This window comes from Emys orbicularis, chromosome 17, assembly GCF_028017835.1.
Source record: "Emys orbicularis isolate rEmyOrb1 chromosome 17, rEmyOrb1.hap1, whole genome shotgun sequence".
Classification (NCBI taxonomy): domain Eukaryota; kingdom Metazoa; phylum Chordata; order Testudines; family Emydidae; genus Emys; species Emys orbicularis.
The window spans coordinates 24089983-24110575 of NC_088699.1; the positions used below are offsets into that span (position 1 = coordinate 24089983).

Genomic DNA, 20593 nt, shown 5'->3' on the forward strand with positions numbered 1-20593 from the left:
CCTCAAGGATTGAACTCACACCCCTGGGTTTAGCAGGCCAATGCTCAAATCACTGAGCTATCCTTTTTAGTCCTCTTATTTTTTTTTTTTTTTAATGTCGGATATACATTTAATTTGAGCCTCTATTATGATGTTTTAAAAAAGTTTCCATGACACTTCCAGGCATTTCACTCTTGTGATTGTTTCTTTTAACTTCTGTTTAACTAGCTTTCTTGTTTCTGTGTTGTTCCCCGGTCTGAATTAAATGCTGCTGTGGTGGGCTTCTTTTGTATTTTCTCCCCCGCAAGGATATTAAAATTAATTTCATTATAGTCACTGTTACCGAGCGATTCAGCTATATTCACCTCTTGAACCAGATCCTGTGCTGCACTTAGGACTAAATCAAGAATTGCCTCTCCTCTGGTGGGTTCCAGGAGTAGCTGCTCCAAGAAGCAGTCATTGATGGTATCAAAACACTTTATCCCTACATCCTGTCCTGCGTGACATGTACCCAGTCAATATGGGGATAGTTGAAATCTCCCATTATTATGGTGTTTTCTATTTTTATAGCCTCTCTAATCTCCCTGAGCATTTCACAGTCACCATCATCATTCTGGTCAGGTAGTCAGTAATAGATTTCTACTCTTATTATTCAAGCTTGGAATTTCTGTCCATAGAGACTCTATAGTGCAGTTTGATTCATTTAAGGTTTTTACTATATTGGACTCTATGCTTTCTTTCATATAAATTGCCACTCCCCCACCAGCATGACCTACTCTGTCATTCCTATGTATTTTATCCCGTTATTACCTTATCCCGTTGATTATCATCGTTCCACATGTTCCTGTGATGCCTGTTATATCAATATCCTCATTTAACATGCGTCTGACGAAGTGGGTATTCATCCACAAAAGCTTATGCTCCAATATATCTGTTAGTCTTAAAGGTGCCACAGGACTCTGTTGTCATTTAACACCAGGCACTCAAGTTCACCCATCTTAGTATTTAGACTTCTAGCATTTGAAAACCAACCCTTTTAAAATTTCTAATTATTTTGGATGAATTATTGAAGAGACTCTTTTTCATTTAACTGTTTCTCTTCAGCTCCTGCCTGTACTTTATCAATTTCTATCCTCTCCTCTTTACTAGGACCTAGAGAATCCCTGTTACTAGATCCTCCCTAAGGGATGGCTCTCTGAACTGTGTACTCCTCGGCTTTCCCCCAGCTCTCAGTTTAAAAACTCCTCTAGGAACTTTTTAATGTTACGTGCCAGTAATCCTGTTCTGATTTGGTTTAGGTGGAGTCCATCCTTCCTGTAGAGGCTTCTCCATTCTCCAAAGTTTTCCCAGTTCCTAATAAACCCTAAATCCCTCCTCCCTATACCATTGTCTCAGCCACACACTGAGAGCCTACAGTTCTGCCTGTCTAACTGGCCCAATCATGGAGCTGGAAGCATTTCAGAGAATGCTACCATGGAGGTCCTGGACTTTAATCTCTTACCGAGGCATCCTCTTGGGGAGCGTTACAGGCTAAGGAGCTCCAGCTGGGGAGGAAAGTTCATATCTCAGCCATGCTGTCTGTGAGTGAAGTTTAGCCCTGTGCAGAGGCCAACACAAGGTACAGGCACTATCCAAGCCCCTCAGATAGCTGGGCCTTCCTAGTCACCCTTTTGAATATCAGCACATTGGCTTTTCTCTGGTCCTCTGGAGCATCAAACTCAGTGGCTCAGAGAGCTCCACGGCCAATTCTTTTAATTCTCTTGGGGGAAAGTTTTCCAGTCCTGCAGATTTAAAATGTTTAACTTCAGCAGTTGCTGTTTAGCGTACTCCCTACTTACTATTGGAATAGAAAGTATTTAATTATCACTGTAAGCTATGAATACATCCTCCTGCTCCTTTCAAAACACAGAACAGAAATATTTATTGAAGACTTCTGCCTCTTCTGCATCATTACGGACAATTTTGCCATCCACACCTAGTAACAGAACAAAGCCATTTGCTAGAATTGTTTTTGTGCCTCATATATTTAAAATTTCCTTCTTGTTGTCTTTAACTTTCCTGGCTGTTTCATTGATGTCTTGCATTTTGACACAGAATTTTTGACTCATAGACTCATAGACTTTAAGGTTAGAAGGGACCAGTATGATCATCTAGTCTGACCTCCCGCATGATGCAGGCCACAAAAGCTGACCCACCCACTCCTGGAATAATTCTCTCCCTTGACTCAGCTGTTGAAGTCCCCAAATCGTGATTTAAGGACTTCAAGTCGCAGAGAATCCTCCAGCCAGCGACCCCTGCCCCATGCTGCGGAGGAAGGCGAAAAACCTCCAGGGCCACTGCCAATCTACCGTGGAGGAAGATTCCTTCCCGACCCCAAATATGGCGATCAGCTGAACCCCGAGCATGCGGGCAAGATTCTCCAGCCAGACCCTCGGAAAAAGTTCTCTGTAGTAACTTTTAATATCCCATCATTGACCATTGTTACTAATTACCAGCGATGGCACGTTACTGACCTATTGACTTAAATCACATTATCCCATCAAACCATCAATCCTATTGATAATGTTAGAAAGTGATCGTTTTTTCCTTTAGAAAGAGCGTATATGAGCTTCTAACTCAGTCTGTATTCCCTTCCAGGTGGTAACATACAGAGACTACTTGCCACTTCTGCTTGGAGATGAGACTGAGAAGGAAATACCATGTTACGTGGGCTATGATGAGTCTGTGGATCCCACCGTGGCAAATGTATTCTCCTTGGCTTTTCGGTTTGGTCATGGTGCAGTACAGCCTTTTGTGACCCGTTTAGATGAACATTTCGAACCTTTGGGTCCACATTTCCGGGTCCCTCTTCACCTCACATTCAGTGCTTCCTGGAGGGTTGTAATGGAAGGTAAGCATGCTTTGCCAGGCCCTGCCTGCAGTCCTGCTTTGCCAGCAAGGCAGAGATTCAGCAATGTACTTAAGCGCATGAATCAGAACCTAAAGCTCGTTACATCTGATCATTTGTTTCTATGCATCAGGACATGTTTTCAGTTAATAAATCATTTCCTCAATTCCAGCAAATAAACAGTTTTCATCAGAGGTAATTATCTGGCCATGGGGATATTTATTATAGACTCTTATAGTCTTGGGTCTGCAAGACCTTCTTCTTTGATAAGAGGTTTTCCAGAACGACATTTATGATCGCCCTCCCCACACCTTCCACAGCTGGAGCTTCTCATATGCAGGGGGAAGGGAGATGAGCCAAAGACTCTGTGAAGTCCAATAGGGACCTCACAGTGCTAATCTAATTAACCTGGAAGGTACTAAGTTACTATGGTGATGGGCATGAGCGGAGGGTATCAGAGGCCAGAGGAGGCTGAGCCTCCACAAACAGCCTGGCGTGGCAACGCTCATGCTCCACCCTGAGGCCCCCTCCTGCTTCTCCCTCTTCCCCCATGGCCCAGTCCGGGGCTGGGGTGGGTCGGCCTGCGGCCCGGGACTCGGAGCAGCTGGGGCCGGTGCTTGGGCTGCTAGGTGCTGGGGCTGCCCACCTGATGCTCCAGGGCACAGGGGCGCAGGGGCCGTGCCACCCACATGGCCCTCTGGGGCACTGGGGGCCACACTGGGGGCCACCTGGCCAGGGCTCCAGGGTGCTAGGGGCCACGCTAGGGCCAAACTCCCAGCGCTCTGGGGCTGGGGGTGCTCAGATGACCCGGGGCTGGGAGGGCTGCTGCCGGTGGCCACAGTGGGGACTCAAGGCTCCAGCAGGGAGGGGGTGGGGGAAGGGCAGGGCAAGGGGCTAGCCTCCCCAAATGGGTGGTTCACGCATCACCCATGGTGATGGGTAATGGCAGAAAACTCTAAAATGGACAAACAGTGGACCAATCTAAACATGGCACCACGAATGGCCAGTGCAAGCTTGAGCTGCATGTGCAGATGGAACAGCTCATGGAACAAGAGGGTAACAGGCCCTGTTCGGTTGTGACTACACTTGGAATGCTGCATTCAGCTCTGGGCACCAGAAGAAAACAAACACACTGAAGGACGTTAAAAAAGAGCAACAAAAACCACTCTAGGACTCTAGTATGCAGCGTTGTTATCAAGGCTTTGGAGCGGAGCCCGGAGCTGGAGCCCGGAGCAGCTCCGGAGCAGTGGAGCTACAGGTTTTTGCCTAGAGCTGGAGCAGAGCCGGAGCACAGCTCCAAAGCCCTGGTTGTTATAGTCATTTCGGTCCCAGGATATTAGCGAGACACGGTGGGGGAGGGAATATCTTTTATTTGTTCAACTTCTGTTGGTGAGAGAGACAAGGTTTTGAGTACACTACCTGAAGAAGAGTTCTGTGCAGCTCGAAAGCTTGTCTCTCTCACCAACAGAAGTTTGTCCAATAAAAAATATTACATCACCCAGCTTGTCTCTCTAGGACTCTAGGAAAGATTTTAAAAGCTGCCAGTAACTTTCACTGTATTGAGTAAATGAAACCTTGCAATGCCACTTAAACTATGACATTATTTGCAAAAGCTAGCAGTGGGCATCAGCCACGAACTTTGCTGATAATTGTATCTTTAAAGACCTGGAACCTGAGTTGAGGCTGAATTGTGTCTCACTCCTGCTGCAGGGCTAGTTTAATCTTCTACTTTGAATGTTCTGCCTCTCATCAGTGTAGCTATAATTCCCGGTTACAATTCAACATAACTTTTAATAACTGTTCTATGAATACTAATAAGCCACCGTTTTTCAATGGTGCTTTTGGTGATAGCCCTTTATAAAACTTATTCAATGTACTGTTTTCATATTAAATATGCCTTTAATCAGGCACTTTCCAAACATGAAGTAAGTCTCATGACCTCCAGAGGTGGGAGTTATCTCCATTTTACAGCTCCAGAGACTGAGATGCAGAGGTCTAGGGCCAGATTTTCAAAGGTCTTTAGGTATCTAAAGATGCAGATAGCAGCTAGTGCAATTTCCCAGAGCATCTACATGCCTATTGAGAAAATCTCACTGGGCTTCTATCTGTGTCTTTAGATGGCACCTAGCTACCTTTAGGAATCTGGCCCCTAGTAAAGGATGTAGCAGTCAGGATTAACACCTGGCTGGGACTGTGCTCTGACTACTCTATGGTAGTTTTCAGTTTTTATTTTGTTTAAAATTATCTAGGGATTTATCAATGTTTATTACAAAAACTAAAATAGAGGTGAAAATCAGTGCAAAAAATGAATTTCCCAGTTTTCTGGGTAAATACCAGGGTTAATGTTGGACGAGAGGACAGAAAAAAAAAGCAACAAACAGAGAAAAGTAAGAGTATTGCAAGTAAAAGCAATTTAAAAGTTTTTTCATGAACTGTACATTAACATATGCACTTGCCTATGTGTATCTTCCACTACATTGTGTTACTTTAACAGACAGCCCTGCATTTACACTTAGACTGATTTACTAACATAGACATATGTACCTAATGTAATGTATTGGATTTTCTTAACATAATCAGAGTTTTCAGGTCCATGAGTTGTGACAATCAGTAAAAACCAAATAAGAGCTTTTGAAAAAGCCAGGAATTTTTTAATAAAAATCAGAAGAAACTGAAAACAAAGTGCCTTATCTAGATTATGAACAAATATATCAATCAGTTTCCCCCCCAAGATTTTAGCATTCTGCTATATTTTAAAAATACACAATTCTATAGCTCCTTTCACTCACGTTTAGTGGTGACACTTTCATTTTATATGTCTTTCATGCTAATTGGATATATATACAATGGGACAGAGTGCAGCCACTTTAGAACTGACTGCCCTACCTCTCAACTTACTATGAACTGAATATTAAACCAAATTAGCCAAGGTATGACATGGGTGAACTCACCACTTGTGAAGAAGTAAACAGTCATTGGAGCAAGGGCTTGAACATGGCTCTTTCACGTGATAGATACAGGTCCTAGCCACCAGGCTATAGAGTCAACATCTCTAGCTCTGTCTCTGGCCCAATGCATTGTTTAATACCAAACGGAACAGCTTCGACAGGAGTGACTGGGACACCCCCACCCTCAGATTAACCAATAGCCTGGCAGCTAGGGCTCTTACCTGGGATGTAGGAGAGCTGAGGTCAAGTCCTGGTGCCAAATCAAGCCGAGGGGGGATTTGGAAACAGCTCTTCCCCACTCCAGCTGCCTCGCCTGCCTACTGGGGAGCATGCACTTCAGCCAGTCTAGTTCCCACTCTCCTTATTGCTGACTGTCTTCTGCACAGGACCCAAATAGGACCAAGCCTGGTAGGGGAACACCTAGCTGATAAATCCTGCTGGGACTTAGGTGTGCGCTAGGGTGCTGAGCGGCTCGGTGGCATCAGGATTTCGGAGACTCTGTGCATGCCCAGTGGTGGAAATGTCGGCAGCTATGGAATTGAGGTGTCTACAGAGTTAGGCAGCAGTGGAGCAGGGGTTTAAGGATCTCAGTGCTGCCTAAATGTTGCATTCAGACTTATGGCGTGGAAATTAGGGGCCTAAGTCCCTTAGTGGCTCTAGCCTGAGTCACCGCTATAGACTCAGCATTATAAGAACTGTGTAGCTTTTTAGAAATTAAACAACAGCTTATGACCAACAGCCCTGAACTCAAAATATCCTGAATATCAAAATCGCATTACTAGCAGCCCACATTACCCACAAGCAAATGGAGAGGCTGAGAGAGCTCTAGGCAGACAACCAAGAAAATCCATTCCTTGCCCTTCCGAGTTACAGATCAACACCAGTCACGGCTGCTGGATATAGTCCAGCCCAAATCCTGATGGGAAGACAACTTTTTTGTCAAAATAAAAATTTCCACAGAAAATACCCACTTATAACAACATTTTTGAATTGTTGTTGTTGAAAACCTGAAAACCAAAACATTTCAGTTGAAAAATCAGGTATTTTTCACTTTTTTGCCACTGTTGGTCCCAAAATTTTGATTTTCAAGTTTTTGATGAAAACCTGAAAACCTTTTGTGGTGAAGAAGGGGAACCACCCACCAGCACGGAAGGGGTTGAAGAAGCCTTTGGGCCCAACTAACCTCTGCCCATTATGCCTGCAGCCAATGCCAGGCCTATAGGGGAGAGACAAGGAGGGAGCCTGGCTCAGTTCAGGGCTGACTGGTGTAGAGGCAGGAGCTAGCTGAAGGGACAGAAAGCAAGCCCTGGCTCCCCAGCCAAGGGGAGACTGCAAAGGAACCCCCAGAATCAGAGAGAACTGACTGAGTGGATCCCCGAGATATGGTGGGGCTTGCCCTCACTAGTTCGTGGCTGCCCTGCCTGAAGGAGCCTGGGATCGCAGCGAGGTGCTGCCCCAGACCCAAGAGGGAACCCTACAGGAAGCATGCTGCCTGGAAGATTGGACTAGAGGGGCCATGCCCCAAACTGAACCTACTGGTAGGAAGTAGCCCAGGGCAGTGGATTCTGACTCCCTGCTGGGAGGGACACCAACCCCCCTGTTTGGGGGTTGACATGCACAGGACCCTGGGCTGGGACGTGGTGGAGAGGGAGGTCCTCCTACCCACCCCCAGACTTAAAGGTGGAGCTCAGCAGGGGGCCGAGAGTCAGGAGATCTAACCACTAGGCCGCCCAGCTGCCCAAGCCTCTGTTATACTTTTGAAGACAAATTTCAATGAAATTTTTCCCAGGAACAAAACACACATTGCCCAGCCAGCTCTACCTGCGAGGCCTTTCCCAGCTCCTGTTGTGTTGCTGTGAGGTAAAAACACAAAGCTCCGTTTTTCCTGAAGGAGAAGCCTTTCCAGTTCTTCCTATGCAGTTTGTTTACTAAAACTGCTTGGCTTCCTTTGAGCTGCTCATGTTGTTTTCAGCCATTCTTAAAAACTACTCTGATTCTTTAGGGGGAACATGGCGCATACTGTTAGCTAGGAATGACCTCCCCAACCATCAGAGCGGGAAGGATCTCAGGTGACCCCTGAGGAGCAAAGGGAGCATTGGGGCTAACCTTCTGTTGCACAAAATGCAGCCTACTAGGTAGAATCTATTACAGACTGTTCTGTTTCTTTCTGGACTTGACCTTCATTGCAGGTGGCATTGACCCGCTTCTCCGTGGTATGCTGGTTGTCCGTGCGAAACTAATGAAACAGGATCAAATGGTGGTTGAGGAGCTCCAAGAGCGGCTTTTTGAACAGCTACAAGTAATTGGACTGGATCTACCAGCCTTAAACCTGCAACGTGGAAGAGATCATGGTCTTCCGGGTAAGTAAGCATAAGACTGCATCCCTTTCTGCTTTGTTTGCAGTCACTCCCACAATGTGATTTTTCCAGACAGCCAAGGAAGAACAGACCCTGCCCTGAGGAGCTAAGGATGGGTGGACAGAGAGATGTCAGGGAGGAAAAACAATTCTGTATTGATTATCAACATTCACCAAAAGGCTTTTAAGCGGGATTTAAATATGGATAGTGTGGGGCCTTTTGGACGAGCGTGGGGAGTCCATGCATGGGGAGGAGGGATGTGGGGGAGGAGGCTGGAGGTGATTGGCTGTCAGAGAGCGTGACAAATGGGCAGATGGGGAGTAGAGGTGGAGTAGAGGAGATGGGGATAATGCAACATTTGGAAAGGAAAGATAACCAGGGAGGGGCAGAACTATATAGAGACTTGGAGGTGGCGGCCAGAGGCTTAAATCTGATGTCAGAGCTGATGGGAGCCAGGGGAGGGATGTGATCAGATGGATGGAGAAGGAAGGTGGCTCTATTGCTAGATTCTGATAGGCCAGAGGGAAAGGGTGTGTCCAGGTGGCCAGAGGGAGGCAGGTGCAGCAGTCAGGACCTGGACTAGAGATCTGCTGTGGGAATGGAAAGAAAAGAAGGGATCTTGGAGATGCTGAGGAGGAAGCAGCAGAGTTTGGAAATGGCCTGGATGGGCAGCAAGGGAGAGGAAATAGCCCCCACGGTGCAGGCCTGAGTGATAGGGGTTGGGGGCTATCGATAGTGGTGGAGAAGGGGAAGGTTGGGAGGGAAGGGAGGGAAGGGAAGGTGTTTGGGTTTGGCTGTGTTCAGGGTAAGACGATGCAGGACACCCGAAGGGAGATGTCAGACTGCCAGGTCGAGAGGTGGGATTGGATGGTAGGAGACAGGTGAGGCATGGCGAGAGCTGTGTGAGCCATCAGCATGCAGATGAGAGCTGCGGCCTGTGAGGCTGTCCAGGGAGCAAAGGGCAGAGCCCTGGGAACCCCCGAGAGGGACGGGGGGCACCCCATCAAACGGGACACCGAGTCATAGAATCATAGAATAGAATCATAGAATATCAGGGTTGGAAGGGACCTCAGGAGGTCATCTAGTCCAACCCCCTGCTCAAAGCAGGACCAATTCCCAACTAAATCATCCCAGCCAGGGCTTTGTCAAGCCGGGCCTTAAAAACCTCCAAGGAAGGAGATTCCACCATCTCCCTAGGTAAAGCATTCCAGTGCTTCACCACCCTCCTAGTGAAATAGTGTTTCCTAATATCCAACCTAGATCTCCCCCACTGCAACTTGAGACCATTGCTCCTTGTTCTGTCATCTGCCACCACTGAGAACAGCCGAGCTCCATCCTCTTTGGAACCCCCCCTCAGGTAGTTGAAAGCAGCTATCAAATCCCCCCTCATTCTTCTCTTCTGCAGACTAAACAATCCCAGTTCCCTCAGCCTCTCCTCATAAGTCATGTGCTCCAGACCCCTAATCATTTTTGTTGCCCTCCGCTGGACTCTTTCCAATATTTCCACATCCTTCTTGTAGTGTGGGGCCCAAAACTGGACACAGTACTCCAGATGAGGCCTCACCAATGTCGCATAAAGGGGAATGATCACGTCCCTCGATCTGCTGGCAATGCCCCTACTTATACAGCCCAAAATGCCATTAGCCTTCTTGGCAACAAGAGCACACTGTTGACTCATATCCAGCTTCTCGTCCACTATGACCCCTAGGTCCTTTTCTGCAGAACTGCTACCTAGCCATTCAGTCCCTAGTCTGTAGCAGTGCATAGGATTCTTCCGTCCTAAGTGCAGGACTCTGCACTTGTCCTTGTTGAACCTCATCAGGTTTCTTTTGGCCCAGTCCTCCAATTTGTCTAGGTCCCTCTGTATCTGATCCCTACCCAGAGGGGTAGGAGAGACAGTGCCTCAGCACCCAACAAGGAGAAGATGTCCAGGAGATTTTCTGCTGTAATTGTCTCAAACTCTGACAAAGATTTGTGGGTCATGTTGGACAATCAGCTGAACGTGAGATACCCGTGCAATGCCGTGGCCAAAAGAGTTAATGAGATCCTGGGAGGCATAAACAGGGGAATCTTGAGTAGGAACAGAGAGGTTATTTTACCTTTGTATGTGGCACTGGTGAGACCGCTGCTGGAATACTGTGTGCAGTACTGGTGCCCACAATTCAAGAAGAATGTTGATAAGCTGGAGAAAGTTCAGAGAAGAGCCATAAGAATGATCGAAGGATTGGAAAACACGCCTTATAGTGAGAGAGTTATGGAGCTCAATCTATTTAGCTTGACGCTGAGAAGGTTAATGATTGACTTGTAAGTCTGTAAGTACCACATGGGGAACAGAAATTTGATAATGGGCTCTTTAAACGGGCAGACAGAGGTATAACAAGACCCAATGTCTGGAAGCTGAAGCTAGACAAATTTGGATTTGAAATAACGCATTCATTTTTAACAGTGATGGTAATCAACCACTGGAGCAATTTGACCAAGGGCTATGGTGGATTCTCCATCACTAGCAACTTTTAAATCAAGGTTGGATGGATTTTTTAAACGATACACTACTTCAAAAGAAATTCTTTTGGGGAAGTTTCTGGCCTGTGCTCTACAAGAGGTCAGACTAGATGATCAGGGGGTCCCTTCTGGCCTTGGAGTCCATGAAAACTGTGGTGACTAGATTTTTCCTAGCAGGAATAGTATCTGGACTTCACTTTTTGGTAGAAATTGCTCAAACTTTCAAAAACAAAACAATGTCCTTTGGCAGATTCTGAACCTCGGATTATTATTGTTATTTGTTTGACCATAGAACCTAAGAGCCCAAGTAATGGACCAGGACCTCACTGTGCTAGGCCCTGTACAAACACAAAACAAAAAGACAGAACAAGAATCTAAGTATAAGATGAGACAATAGATGGCTGCAGACGTACCTCCGGGGAAGCACAAAGAAACAGCGAGACAATATTGATCAGCACGACAGGCAGTGGGTCTCAGCACAGCAGCAGCCTACCTGTTGGCAAGCTTTTGTAGGCGTCACTCACAGGAGAGTTTGAAGGCGGATAATGAGGTAGCTTTGACAGTGTTGACAGGGAGCTCCTCCCATGTGCAAGGGACAGCATGAGAGAAAGCTCGAAGGTGCTTGTTTGAAAATTTAACAAGTGGGCAATGGAGGCTGCCATTGGCCAGTCAGGTAGGAACTGACACCTAGATGGTGCATGAGAGATGATAGGCGGGGTGAGGCCTTGATGATAGGCGTAAATGGCCTTGAAAGTGAATACAAGCAGCTTGTGTTTGATGCATTAGAGGAGTGGGAGACAGTGGAGGGATCTAAAGAGGAATGACGTGGTTAAAGCAATGGGCTAGGAAAATTATCCTTGCAGAAGTATTCTGGATTGTTATGAGTGGAGCAAGATTGCATTTGTGAAGGCCCGAGAAGAGACTGCTGCAGTAATTGAGATGCACGATGAGGAGCGCCTGGCCGAGAGCTGTAGCTGTGTGGATGGACAGGAACGGCCGTATCTTAGAGATGTTTTACAGAAAGACTCAGCAAGATTTAGACATAGCCGGGCTGTGAGGACCAAGTTGAAGATGGTGTCCAGGTTACAGGCCTGAATGGAGGGTTTGATTTTCACCCAGCCTTTACTCCCCTGCATCTTGCAGAGCTTGGTTCTGGTGCACTGGAGCAAGGGGTGCTACGCGTCTGCTTACATCCCCCAGCCCTCAGAGTAACGGGGCTGGGACACCAGGAGGAGTCACTGCCTCCCGCACTGGCCTTGGTGGCATCCAGTGAGAGGCTGGCCCTGAACAAGGACTTTGTCTTATGGACATGGTCTAGCTCATGGAAAAGCCAGCCCCCCTCCCCCGGTGACACTTCAGAAAGTTACAAGCATCTGAAAACAGGGATTGACAATAGGTCCTGTGCTGCATTCCTCATGGATACATTCACTCCCAGTGCCACATAGTTAGTAGGACACTGAACTTTCCAGCTCAGCTTTAACTCCCACTCCCATTTGTGAAGACAGAACTTTGTTAATTCAGTGTCTGATTCTAGATGACACATCAATATTTTTTAAAATCCTGGGCAACGGCAAAGCAGGCTGCGCGTGGAGAATGGACTACAATGGGGAGATGCAGCACAGATGGGAGGGAGATGGCGGTATTGACTGCTCTGCTCTGGTTCTGCAGGGTATAATGCCTGGAGGCAATTCTGTGGGCTCTCACAGCCTCGCAACTTAGCTGAACTCTCTGAAGTGCTGAGAAATCCTGAGCTGGCCAGGAAGTTCATGGACCTGTACGGGACACCAGACAATATCGACATCTGGATTGGGGCTATGGCGGAGCCGTTTGTTCCCAATGGCAGAGTGGGACCTCTCCTGGCTTGCATCATTGGATCTCAGTTCAGGAAATTGCGAGATGGGGACAGGTAGGCTGACTGGAAAGTGAATCTCCACTTCCATTTTATTTACAAAAGAACAAATGGCAGTTGGTGTCATGTGCTGTTCCAGTCCCTCACCGATGGGCTTGCTTGGTGTTCCGAGTGCCACGGCCCAATACCGGAGTTTCATTCACAGTTATTAAAGGGGCGCCTGTCACGGAGTGGCACCCCCCCACTTCCTGCGATTCACCGTGACTCTCAGCCAGCCAGTAACACAGAAGGTTTATTAGTCGACAGGAACACAGTCCCAAGCAAGGCTTGTAAGTACAACCAGGACCCCTCAGCCAGGTCCCTCTTGGGGGGCAAGGATCTTAGACCCCAGACTTGGGTTCCCTGCCTTTTCCCAGCCAGCCCAAAACTGAAACCAAAAAAAACCCCCTCCAGCAGGCTCTCTCCCTTTGTCCAGTTTCCCAGGCAAAGATGTCAACTCCCCCCACCTGGCTCAGGTTACAGGCGCAGGTACCGTCGCTCACCTAAAGTCATCCCCTGCTAACCCATCCCCCATGCAGACAGTCCAGTAAAACTAAACGACATTCCCAGGTCAATCTACCCCGCTCCCTACTGCATCACAGCGCCCCTGTGGGAAGGACAGTTGATTAACCCCTATGTGGCCAGACAGCTCCACTCACTGGTGCATGGATGGTCTGTAGAAGGCTCTGAAGAAAGGTGAAACACTTCCTTAAATCTCTTTTAAAGGTGGTAATTTCTGGGGTCATTTATCCTGTGTGTATGAATCCGGCCTGCTTCAAACCAACATGAAAAATACAAACACTCTGTCAATTTTAATTTCTGTTTCATACATTGCCACTTTTAAAACATTTCTTAGAAATGCAGGTTTAATTTGACAGTTAATGTTGCAACAGAGTTTTCCTTTTAACAATGATGTTACCACCATTCTCCCATAATTTATGCCATGCAAAAACACTACATTAAGAAAAGTTATTCAGTTTGCAAAGTCGAGCACTCAGAAGCACTCAGAAATGCCAGAAATAAGGCTGCCTGCGATCTTAATTCGGCACCCTTGTGCGTGTGCATTTTGACGCAGTCTTTTTAATGATACGATTGTGTGTTGTCGGGGTTCTGGGAAAAACACCACAGGATGGACAGTGCTCCAGGAATGAGGCAGCTGTTCAATATTTCGTTTTATCCCTATTGTTCAGCGGGTGGCCCCTGCCGTGTTCACCTCACATCATCCAAACCTTGCACTGAATACAGAATTAGTCATTTCTTCATGGGCAGTTCCAGGTCACTTATGGGCCCCATTTGACAGATGGGCGCAGAGCTAGTAACTCCATAACTTACAGGCGTTTGTTCCTCCTGCTAAATTTCACATCCATGCCACAAACCCTTGGGAGCACTAGAGCCCTTCAAAGAAATGGCAGGAAAAATTGGCTAATGTGGGCAAAACTACCTCTTTCCCTCACCCTGTTCTTAAGGGGGGCCAAACCATTTTTGCTGAAACAGCAGAAAAATCCAGCTTGAGGCAGAGACCAAGCCTGGTGAATCTCAGCCTGCAGGGTTCAGAGCTGTCAAAGTAACAAGTGATAAACCGGCGGGACCTGAGCTGGGCCAGCTTCCTCCCCTCCCTCCCTTGTCCCCTCTGCCACAGGCTTGATGGTGGGGGGATGTTATTGTCTCCTCGCCTGAGAGTTGGGGGGGGGGAAGTGTCCCATTTCCCCTTCCCCTCAGATGACCCTTATACTAGCACGTCTAGCACTGCAGAGAGACGGGGTCCCAGAAAGGCCCCCAGTATAGGGTTGCCAACTTTCTAATTCCAGAAAGCCAAACACCCTTGCCCCACCCCTTCCCCGAGGCCCCACCCCTGCTCACTGCATCCCCCTCCCTCTGTCGCTTGCTCTCCCCCATCCTCGCGCATGTGCTCATTTTCATTGCAAGGCCCAAACAGGCCCCAGGAGAAGGCCAGGAGCTGCAACAGTTTGAATGGCCAAACAGCAGCAGCAGCAGCTGGTCCAGCAGGTGGCGACAGTACGATGGCCATGTACTCCAGCCAGTGAACCAGTGAACCCCGGCCCAGCTGTGATTGCCCCTGCTGTCAGACTCGCCAAGATGGGACCTGATGATGATCCTGAGGCCTTCTTTGAAACCTTTGAGGAGGTTGCCGTGGTAGCCAGCTCACTATTCTAGCCAATTTACTCCAGGGTTCTCAACCATTACAGATCCTTTTACCCAGGTTTTCCCACTCCACTGCATGCCCCGTCCATCCTGCCTTAAATTCTGAAGCACCTCGACTACACAAGCAGGGAGCAGGAAGTCAGGTCCTCCAACCACTAGGTCGACTGGCCCCCCAAGCCCCCTTCTTACAACAAAGAACTGGGCAGCTGCCTCATTCATACAGCACCGTGCATTGAATGAGCCAGGGGTCGTTTGTGGACTAAACAGTGTGTGATCATTCAATTAAGGTCTCGATCACAGCCCATACATACAAGAGGGTAGAGTTAAGATTGCGCCGGCAACCTTAACTCAGGGTTTTCCTAAGGCCAGAAGGGACCATGGTGATAATAGTCTGAGCTCCTGCACAGCCCAGCCCAGAGCCCATCTGGGATTGCTGCCGAAGCTTTTTAGCCCGTGACTTTGCAATCGAAAGTTCTTTTCATTTTCAGTAGAACTTTTCTCTAGAAAGCTTGAAGGCATTTTGGCTATAGGAGATTTATTAACATTAGAAATACCCTTTTTTTAAACTGCCAGCTGAAATTGTGGCCCCACTGCAGCTGGTGGGAGTTTTGCTGCTGCCAACAATGAGTCCCCGATTTCCCACACCACCACTTGTATTTCCTTTTCACTGGCAAGGCTACTTTTCATATCAATGGAGACAAAACAAAATCATGTCCTGCCAGGACTAAATTCATTCCCAAGAAGGATAAACACGGGCTGTAACACTGCTGCTTTTCTGCTTCTTTGTAGATTCTGGTGGGAGAATCCCGGGGTTTTCACTCCACAGCAGCGCCGTGCCCTGAGCAGCAGTTCTTTGTCACGGGTTCTCTGTGATAACACTCGCATTAGAGAGGTGCCCAGGGACGCGTTCAAGGTCAACCGCTATCCTGAGGACTTCGTGAACTGCAGAGTGATCGACAGTCTTGACTTGTCACCTTGGAGACAACGTATTAACTATGGAGTGGAAGGTACAGAATGGACCCCATGCCCAGAGAAACACACACAACTGGGCCCATGTGGAGGCTTCTCCTCCCCAGCATTCCCTGGCCTTTCCTCCCCAGATCAACCCCAATCCCCAAACAAACTCACTCTTCCAGCCACCCTTCCTCCAACAGATCCTTCCTCCCAATCCCCCACCTTGATCTTCCCATCTGCCCCATAGGCTCCCGCTTGTCTTCACTATAACATGAGGGCATGTTAGCACTGCTTGGTGGAGTTGTGTTAACTCGAGACCATTGCTCCTTGTTCTGTCATCTGCCACCACTGAGAACAGCCGAGCTCCATCCTCTTTGGAACCCCCCTTCAGGTAGTTGAAGGCTGCTATCAAATCCCCCCTCACTCCTCTTCTCTTCTGCAGACTAAATAACCCCAGTTCCCTCAGCCTCTCGTCATAAGTCATGTGCCCCAGCCCCTTGATCATTTTCACTGAGCCAGTCCAACAATTGGATCAATGTCTAGTTCCCCTGGGCTACTTCTCACCGTGTCTTCCAGTGGCACAGTCTCTGGTTCTCTGACCTGTAAAGTTCCCAGCAGTTCGGACATCTCCTGGGTGTCCATGAGTAGCTGAGTATCCGTCCAGATCCTGCTGGGCTTGGCCTCCATGGTCTCGGGCTCCAGCTCCAGCAGCTCCCGGGTGGGAACCTGCAAGCGTGTGTCCCCCTCCTCAGCAGTCAGCCCTGACTGAGCTGGGCTGCCCCCTTATACAAGTACTCCAGTTGAAGCATGCCCAGCAGGGGCCAGGGGATGTGGCTTCCTTGGCCCACAGTGTGGGGTTAACCCCTCCTTGTCCAGTGCGGGACAAGTACACCCTGTCACAGAAACCTGAAAGGTGGTGGTGTTTCCTGGTGGTATAAAGGAGAGCAGAGCTGGGTATCACCTGTGTACTGCTGACACTTCAGCCCTCACCATCTCACTTGGTCTCCCAATTGCCTCATGTGGTGCTGAACAGGCTGCAGGAAGGAACTGAGCCTTGCCCGTCTGCATGGTGGCAGAAGAGCTGTTAGCACTGGTCTTCAGCTTAATCTTTCCCTTAATTTCAGCCCATCGGTCCTAACTGTGCCCCATTCATAGATGTGTAAGGACAGACGAGACCCTCCTCACCCTCTAGTGTGACCTCCTGCATAGCACAGGCCAGAGACCATTACCCAACCAGTCCTGTTCTGACACCAAGACATTGTGATTGAGCTAGAGCATAACTTTTAGAAAGAGACACCCAAACTTGATTGAAAGCTGGAGTTGTTCATAGACTTTAAGGGCAGGAGGGATCCTTGATCATCTCGTCTGACCCCCATATAGCACAGGACACTAAATTACACTCAGTAACCCCTATATTGAGCCTAATCACTTGGGTTAAATTAAAGCATTTCAGTCCCCAGGAGCTGAGCGCTACAGGGACCGGGAGAAAGCAAGGTGCCAGTGAGATGGAGATTCCATCCCACCCTTTGGTAATCTGCTCCAGTAGTTGATCACCCTCACTATTAACCATTAGAGTTTATTGCCAGTTTGAATTTGTCTGGCTTCATCTGCCAGCCTCTGGGCCTTGTAATGCCTTTGTCCAGTAGATTAAAGGGCCCCCTAACATCAGATTGAAAAGAAGCTGGATGATGCAATCGTGTTTTACAGTGCCGGTGATATACCTTTTATTCCAACAGTAACTAGGCAGATGTGAAACTACACCTGCTAAAGAGAAATTTTTTCTTTAAATCTGCAGAACCAGAGAATTTGCATCCTAGAGTTCCAAAAGAATTGGCCAAGAAGCATTCTGAGCCATTGATCTTAATTTTTAACAATATTAGAAAGAATGGGAAAGTCCCAGAGGACTGGGGGGAAAGCGAATATTCTGCCAATATTCTAAAACGGTGAATGGGATGACCTGGGTAATTACCGGTGCTGAATGTTCAACACCAAAAACTGCTTCACTCAGAGACAGAATACACAATATTTCAGGGGAAATTTCATGTCCAGGACAATCCCAGCCACCCAGGAGCCTTCTCTGCTTTATTAACACCTTGCCCATTTCACCCCACAGAACAAGCATCCAGTGACTCCGTATGATGGAAGTTGAGATTTCCCTGGAGGGCTGGATTGAGGATGCTGCTGGCAAAGATTCTTCACTACTTTCAGTCTAACCCACTACTGACACTTGCTGGCTGAAAGGCATGGCCTCGCTCTGTGACTGGCTGGAAGGCACGGCCTCGCTGCTGTCATTCTGCCTGTTTTTGTGTAGATTTTCTTCCATTTGCAAAAACTTCCAACACTGTCATTAGCTTGCAAGTGGCCATTGCTAAAAGAACTAGGATTAGCTAATAACACTAGCTAAAGAAGTCCAGACTGAATTGAAGCCCATGAGTGCAGATTTACAAGTTAGTGATCGTAGGCTGCCTAATGGTGCCTAGTTTTGTGATTCTTCCATTTCTTTATCATACAGATCATTGATTCTCTTTCTGGTTTCTCTGAATGGTGAAAGGGCAAGTTGAACACATTTAAGATATTATCTCAATAAAGCCAAATTTGTGCAAAAGTGTATTCAGGTACCATCACCCCCCATTTCTGAGTATTGTCAGTATATTGGAACAAATACACTGTTAACCAAATAGCACTACCTAGCAGACTATAGACGTCTCTAGCACCCCTCAGGGAAAGGGTGGCCACTGCTCCTGTCTGAGGGCACGTCTTCACTATTGGGGATAGTCCATCTATTGGGGATCGACTTATCGCGTCTAGTGAAGACGCGATAAAATCGATCCCCGATGGCTCTGCCGTCGACTCCGGAAATCCACCGCAGCAAGAGGCGGAAGCGGAGTTGACGGCGGCGCGGCAGCGGTCGACTCGCCGCCGTCCTCACAGCCAGGTAAGTCGCTATTCACGTAGCTGAAGTTGCGTATCTTAGGTCGACCCCCCCCCCCCCCCCGTAGTGTAGACCTAGCCTCAGAGTCCAGGGCACCGCCCACCAGCTGTTTTGTTCAAGGCGTCAGCCCCCTTTTGTGAAAACAAAAAGTCAGACTATTCTTTTTGTGGGCTGCAGAAGCATGCTGAGACCTTTGGGAAGCCAAAGAAAGAGAAACAACCTGGCACTTCTCCTTTCTGAGGGGGCCTAGATGGACAAGGCTTTCAAACCTTTTCCCTGGTCTGCAATTCCTGCTGCCAGGGGCCAAAGGGCTCTGCGCTGCAGTCCTGCTCCTTCAGAGGGCCCCCTTGCACTGAGCAGGGATCCTCCCTTTTAGGGACCCCCCATCTCCAGGCTTGACAAGCCTCACAGGTACAGCAGGCTGAGGCTGAGTGTGCCCAGAGGAGTTCTTTAACTCTTCTCAGACTGGGGTGGGGATCAGCCTCACCGCACTCCCACTAAAAACAAAGCTGATGGATGGGGCAGTATCAGCACCTCTGGATAAGATTGCCTGACACTTTCCATTAGAAACTTTTGTTTTCAGTTGCCAAACTGTAAGGTCTGAAATTTTCCACACTTGCCACAGGTCAATTTTCTGGAAAGTTTGAGCAAAATTGCTCAGCCGTTTTTGAGAAGGTGGTAAGTAAACACCAGATGGTTGTTTGTGTTTTAAAAAACAAACTTTCCAAGCCATTTTGTAAAGGCCCTCTGCTCTATTAGGGGAATGGAAGTGGAAGTTGGAATTTACAAAGTCCTAGAGTCAGAGCGATACCTTTCCCCATGAAAGTCATTCAGGTGAGCAAAACCACCATTCGCACATGCTCCATATTGGTGACTGAGAGATCTCAAAGAGAATTGTTAACAGGGAATTATCAATGATTGAGGTTATTAGTGGGGTCCTGCAAGGATCAGCTCTTGGCTAAAGGCATCCTATACTTTTGCCAATGAATTGGCATCTATAAAACAGTAAAGGCGTACATCTATGCCATGCTGTGACAGGGGTGGGAGAGACCCCGTCCAGTGCGGGGCAAGTGCGCCCATGTACTCACCCCTAATAGCTGGACAGTGTGGCCCAATAGCCAGAGTCAGTAGAGTTGCACCAGTTGTCAGGGCAGTAAGGCCTAGCAGCTACAGTCAGTAAGTTCGCCCCGGTGAGGCAGGGCAGTGCAGCCCAGTGTAGGGGGCAGTGCTTGCAGGCGAGAGCAGCGCACACCACAGAGCCTCGAGCCCACCCCCCTGCCTAGGAGCTGGACCTGCTGGCTGCTTCCAGGGTGCAGCACGGAGCCAGGACAGGCAGGCAGCCGACCTTAGCCCTGCTGACCGGGAGCCGCCCAAGGCAAGCCTGTGCCCCAGCCCTAAGCCCCAACCGCTTGCCCCAGCCCTGAGCCCTCCCCCCAAACCCAGAGCCCCCCCTCACCCCAAACCTCTCATCCCCAGCCCCACCCCAAAGCTCACACTCCCATCCCAGAGCCCTCATCCCCCTGCTGCCCAATTTGCTGCCCTGAGCCCCCCCAAACCCAGAGCCTCCTCCTGCACCCTACAGCCCTCACGCCCCTGTACCTCAACCCCTGCCCCAGTCCAGAGCTCCCTCCCACACCCTGAATCCCTCATCCCCAGCCTCACCCCAGAGCCCTCACCCCCTCCTGTATCCCAACCCCCTGCATCAACCCACAGCCCCCTCCTGCACTCCAAATCCCTCAGCCCCACCCCCCCAGCCTGGAGCTCCCTCTTGCACCCCAAACCCCGCATCCCCAGCTGGAGCCCTCACCCCCTCCCACACCCCAACTACCTGCCCCAGCCCAGAGCCCCACACACACACCCTGAACCCCTCATTTATGGCCCCACCCTAGAGCCCTCACCCCCAGTAAGAGCCCTCACCCCCTCCCACACCCCAACCCCCTGCCCACACCCTGAACCCCCATCCCCAGTCCCACCCCAGCGCCC

At 48.7% G+C, this 20593-nt stretch overlaps 1 protein-coding gene across 1 annotated transcript in view; it reads left to right on the forward strand.

Moving 5' to 3' along the window:
* Positions 1 to 17817, forward strand: part of LOC135890777 (myeloperoxidase-like) — a 55200-nt gene extending 37383 nt beyond the window's left edge. The window contains exons 9-13 of the mRNA XM_065418201.1: positions 2617 to 2869; positions 8004 to 8174; positions 12342 to 12579; positions 15514 to 15731; positions 17792 to 17817. Of these exons, the coding sequence (XP_065274273.1) occupies positions 2617 to 2869; positions 8004 to 8174; positions 12342 to 12579; positions 15514 to 15731; positions 17792 to 17817 (906 nt within the window). The remainder of the gene's footprint in view (positions 1 to 2616; positions 2870 to 8003; positions 8175 to 12341; positions 12580 to 15513; positions 15732 to 17791) is intronic.
* The last annotated feature ends 2776 nt before the right edge of the window (positions 17818 to 20593 follow it).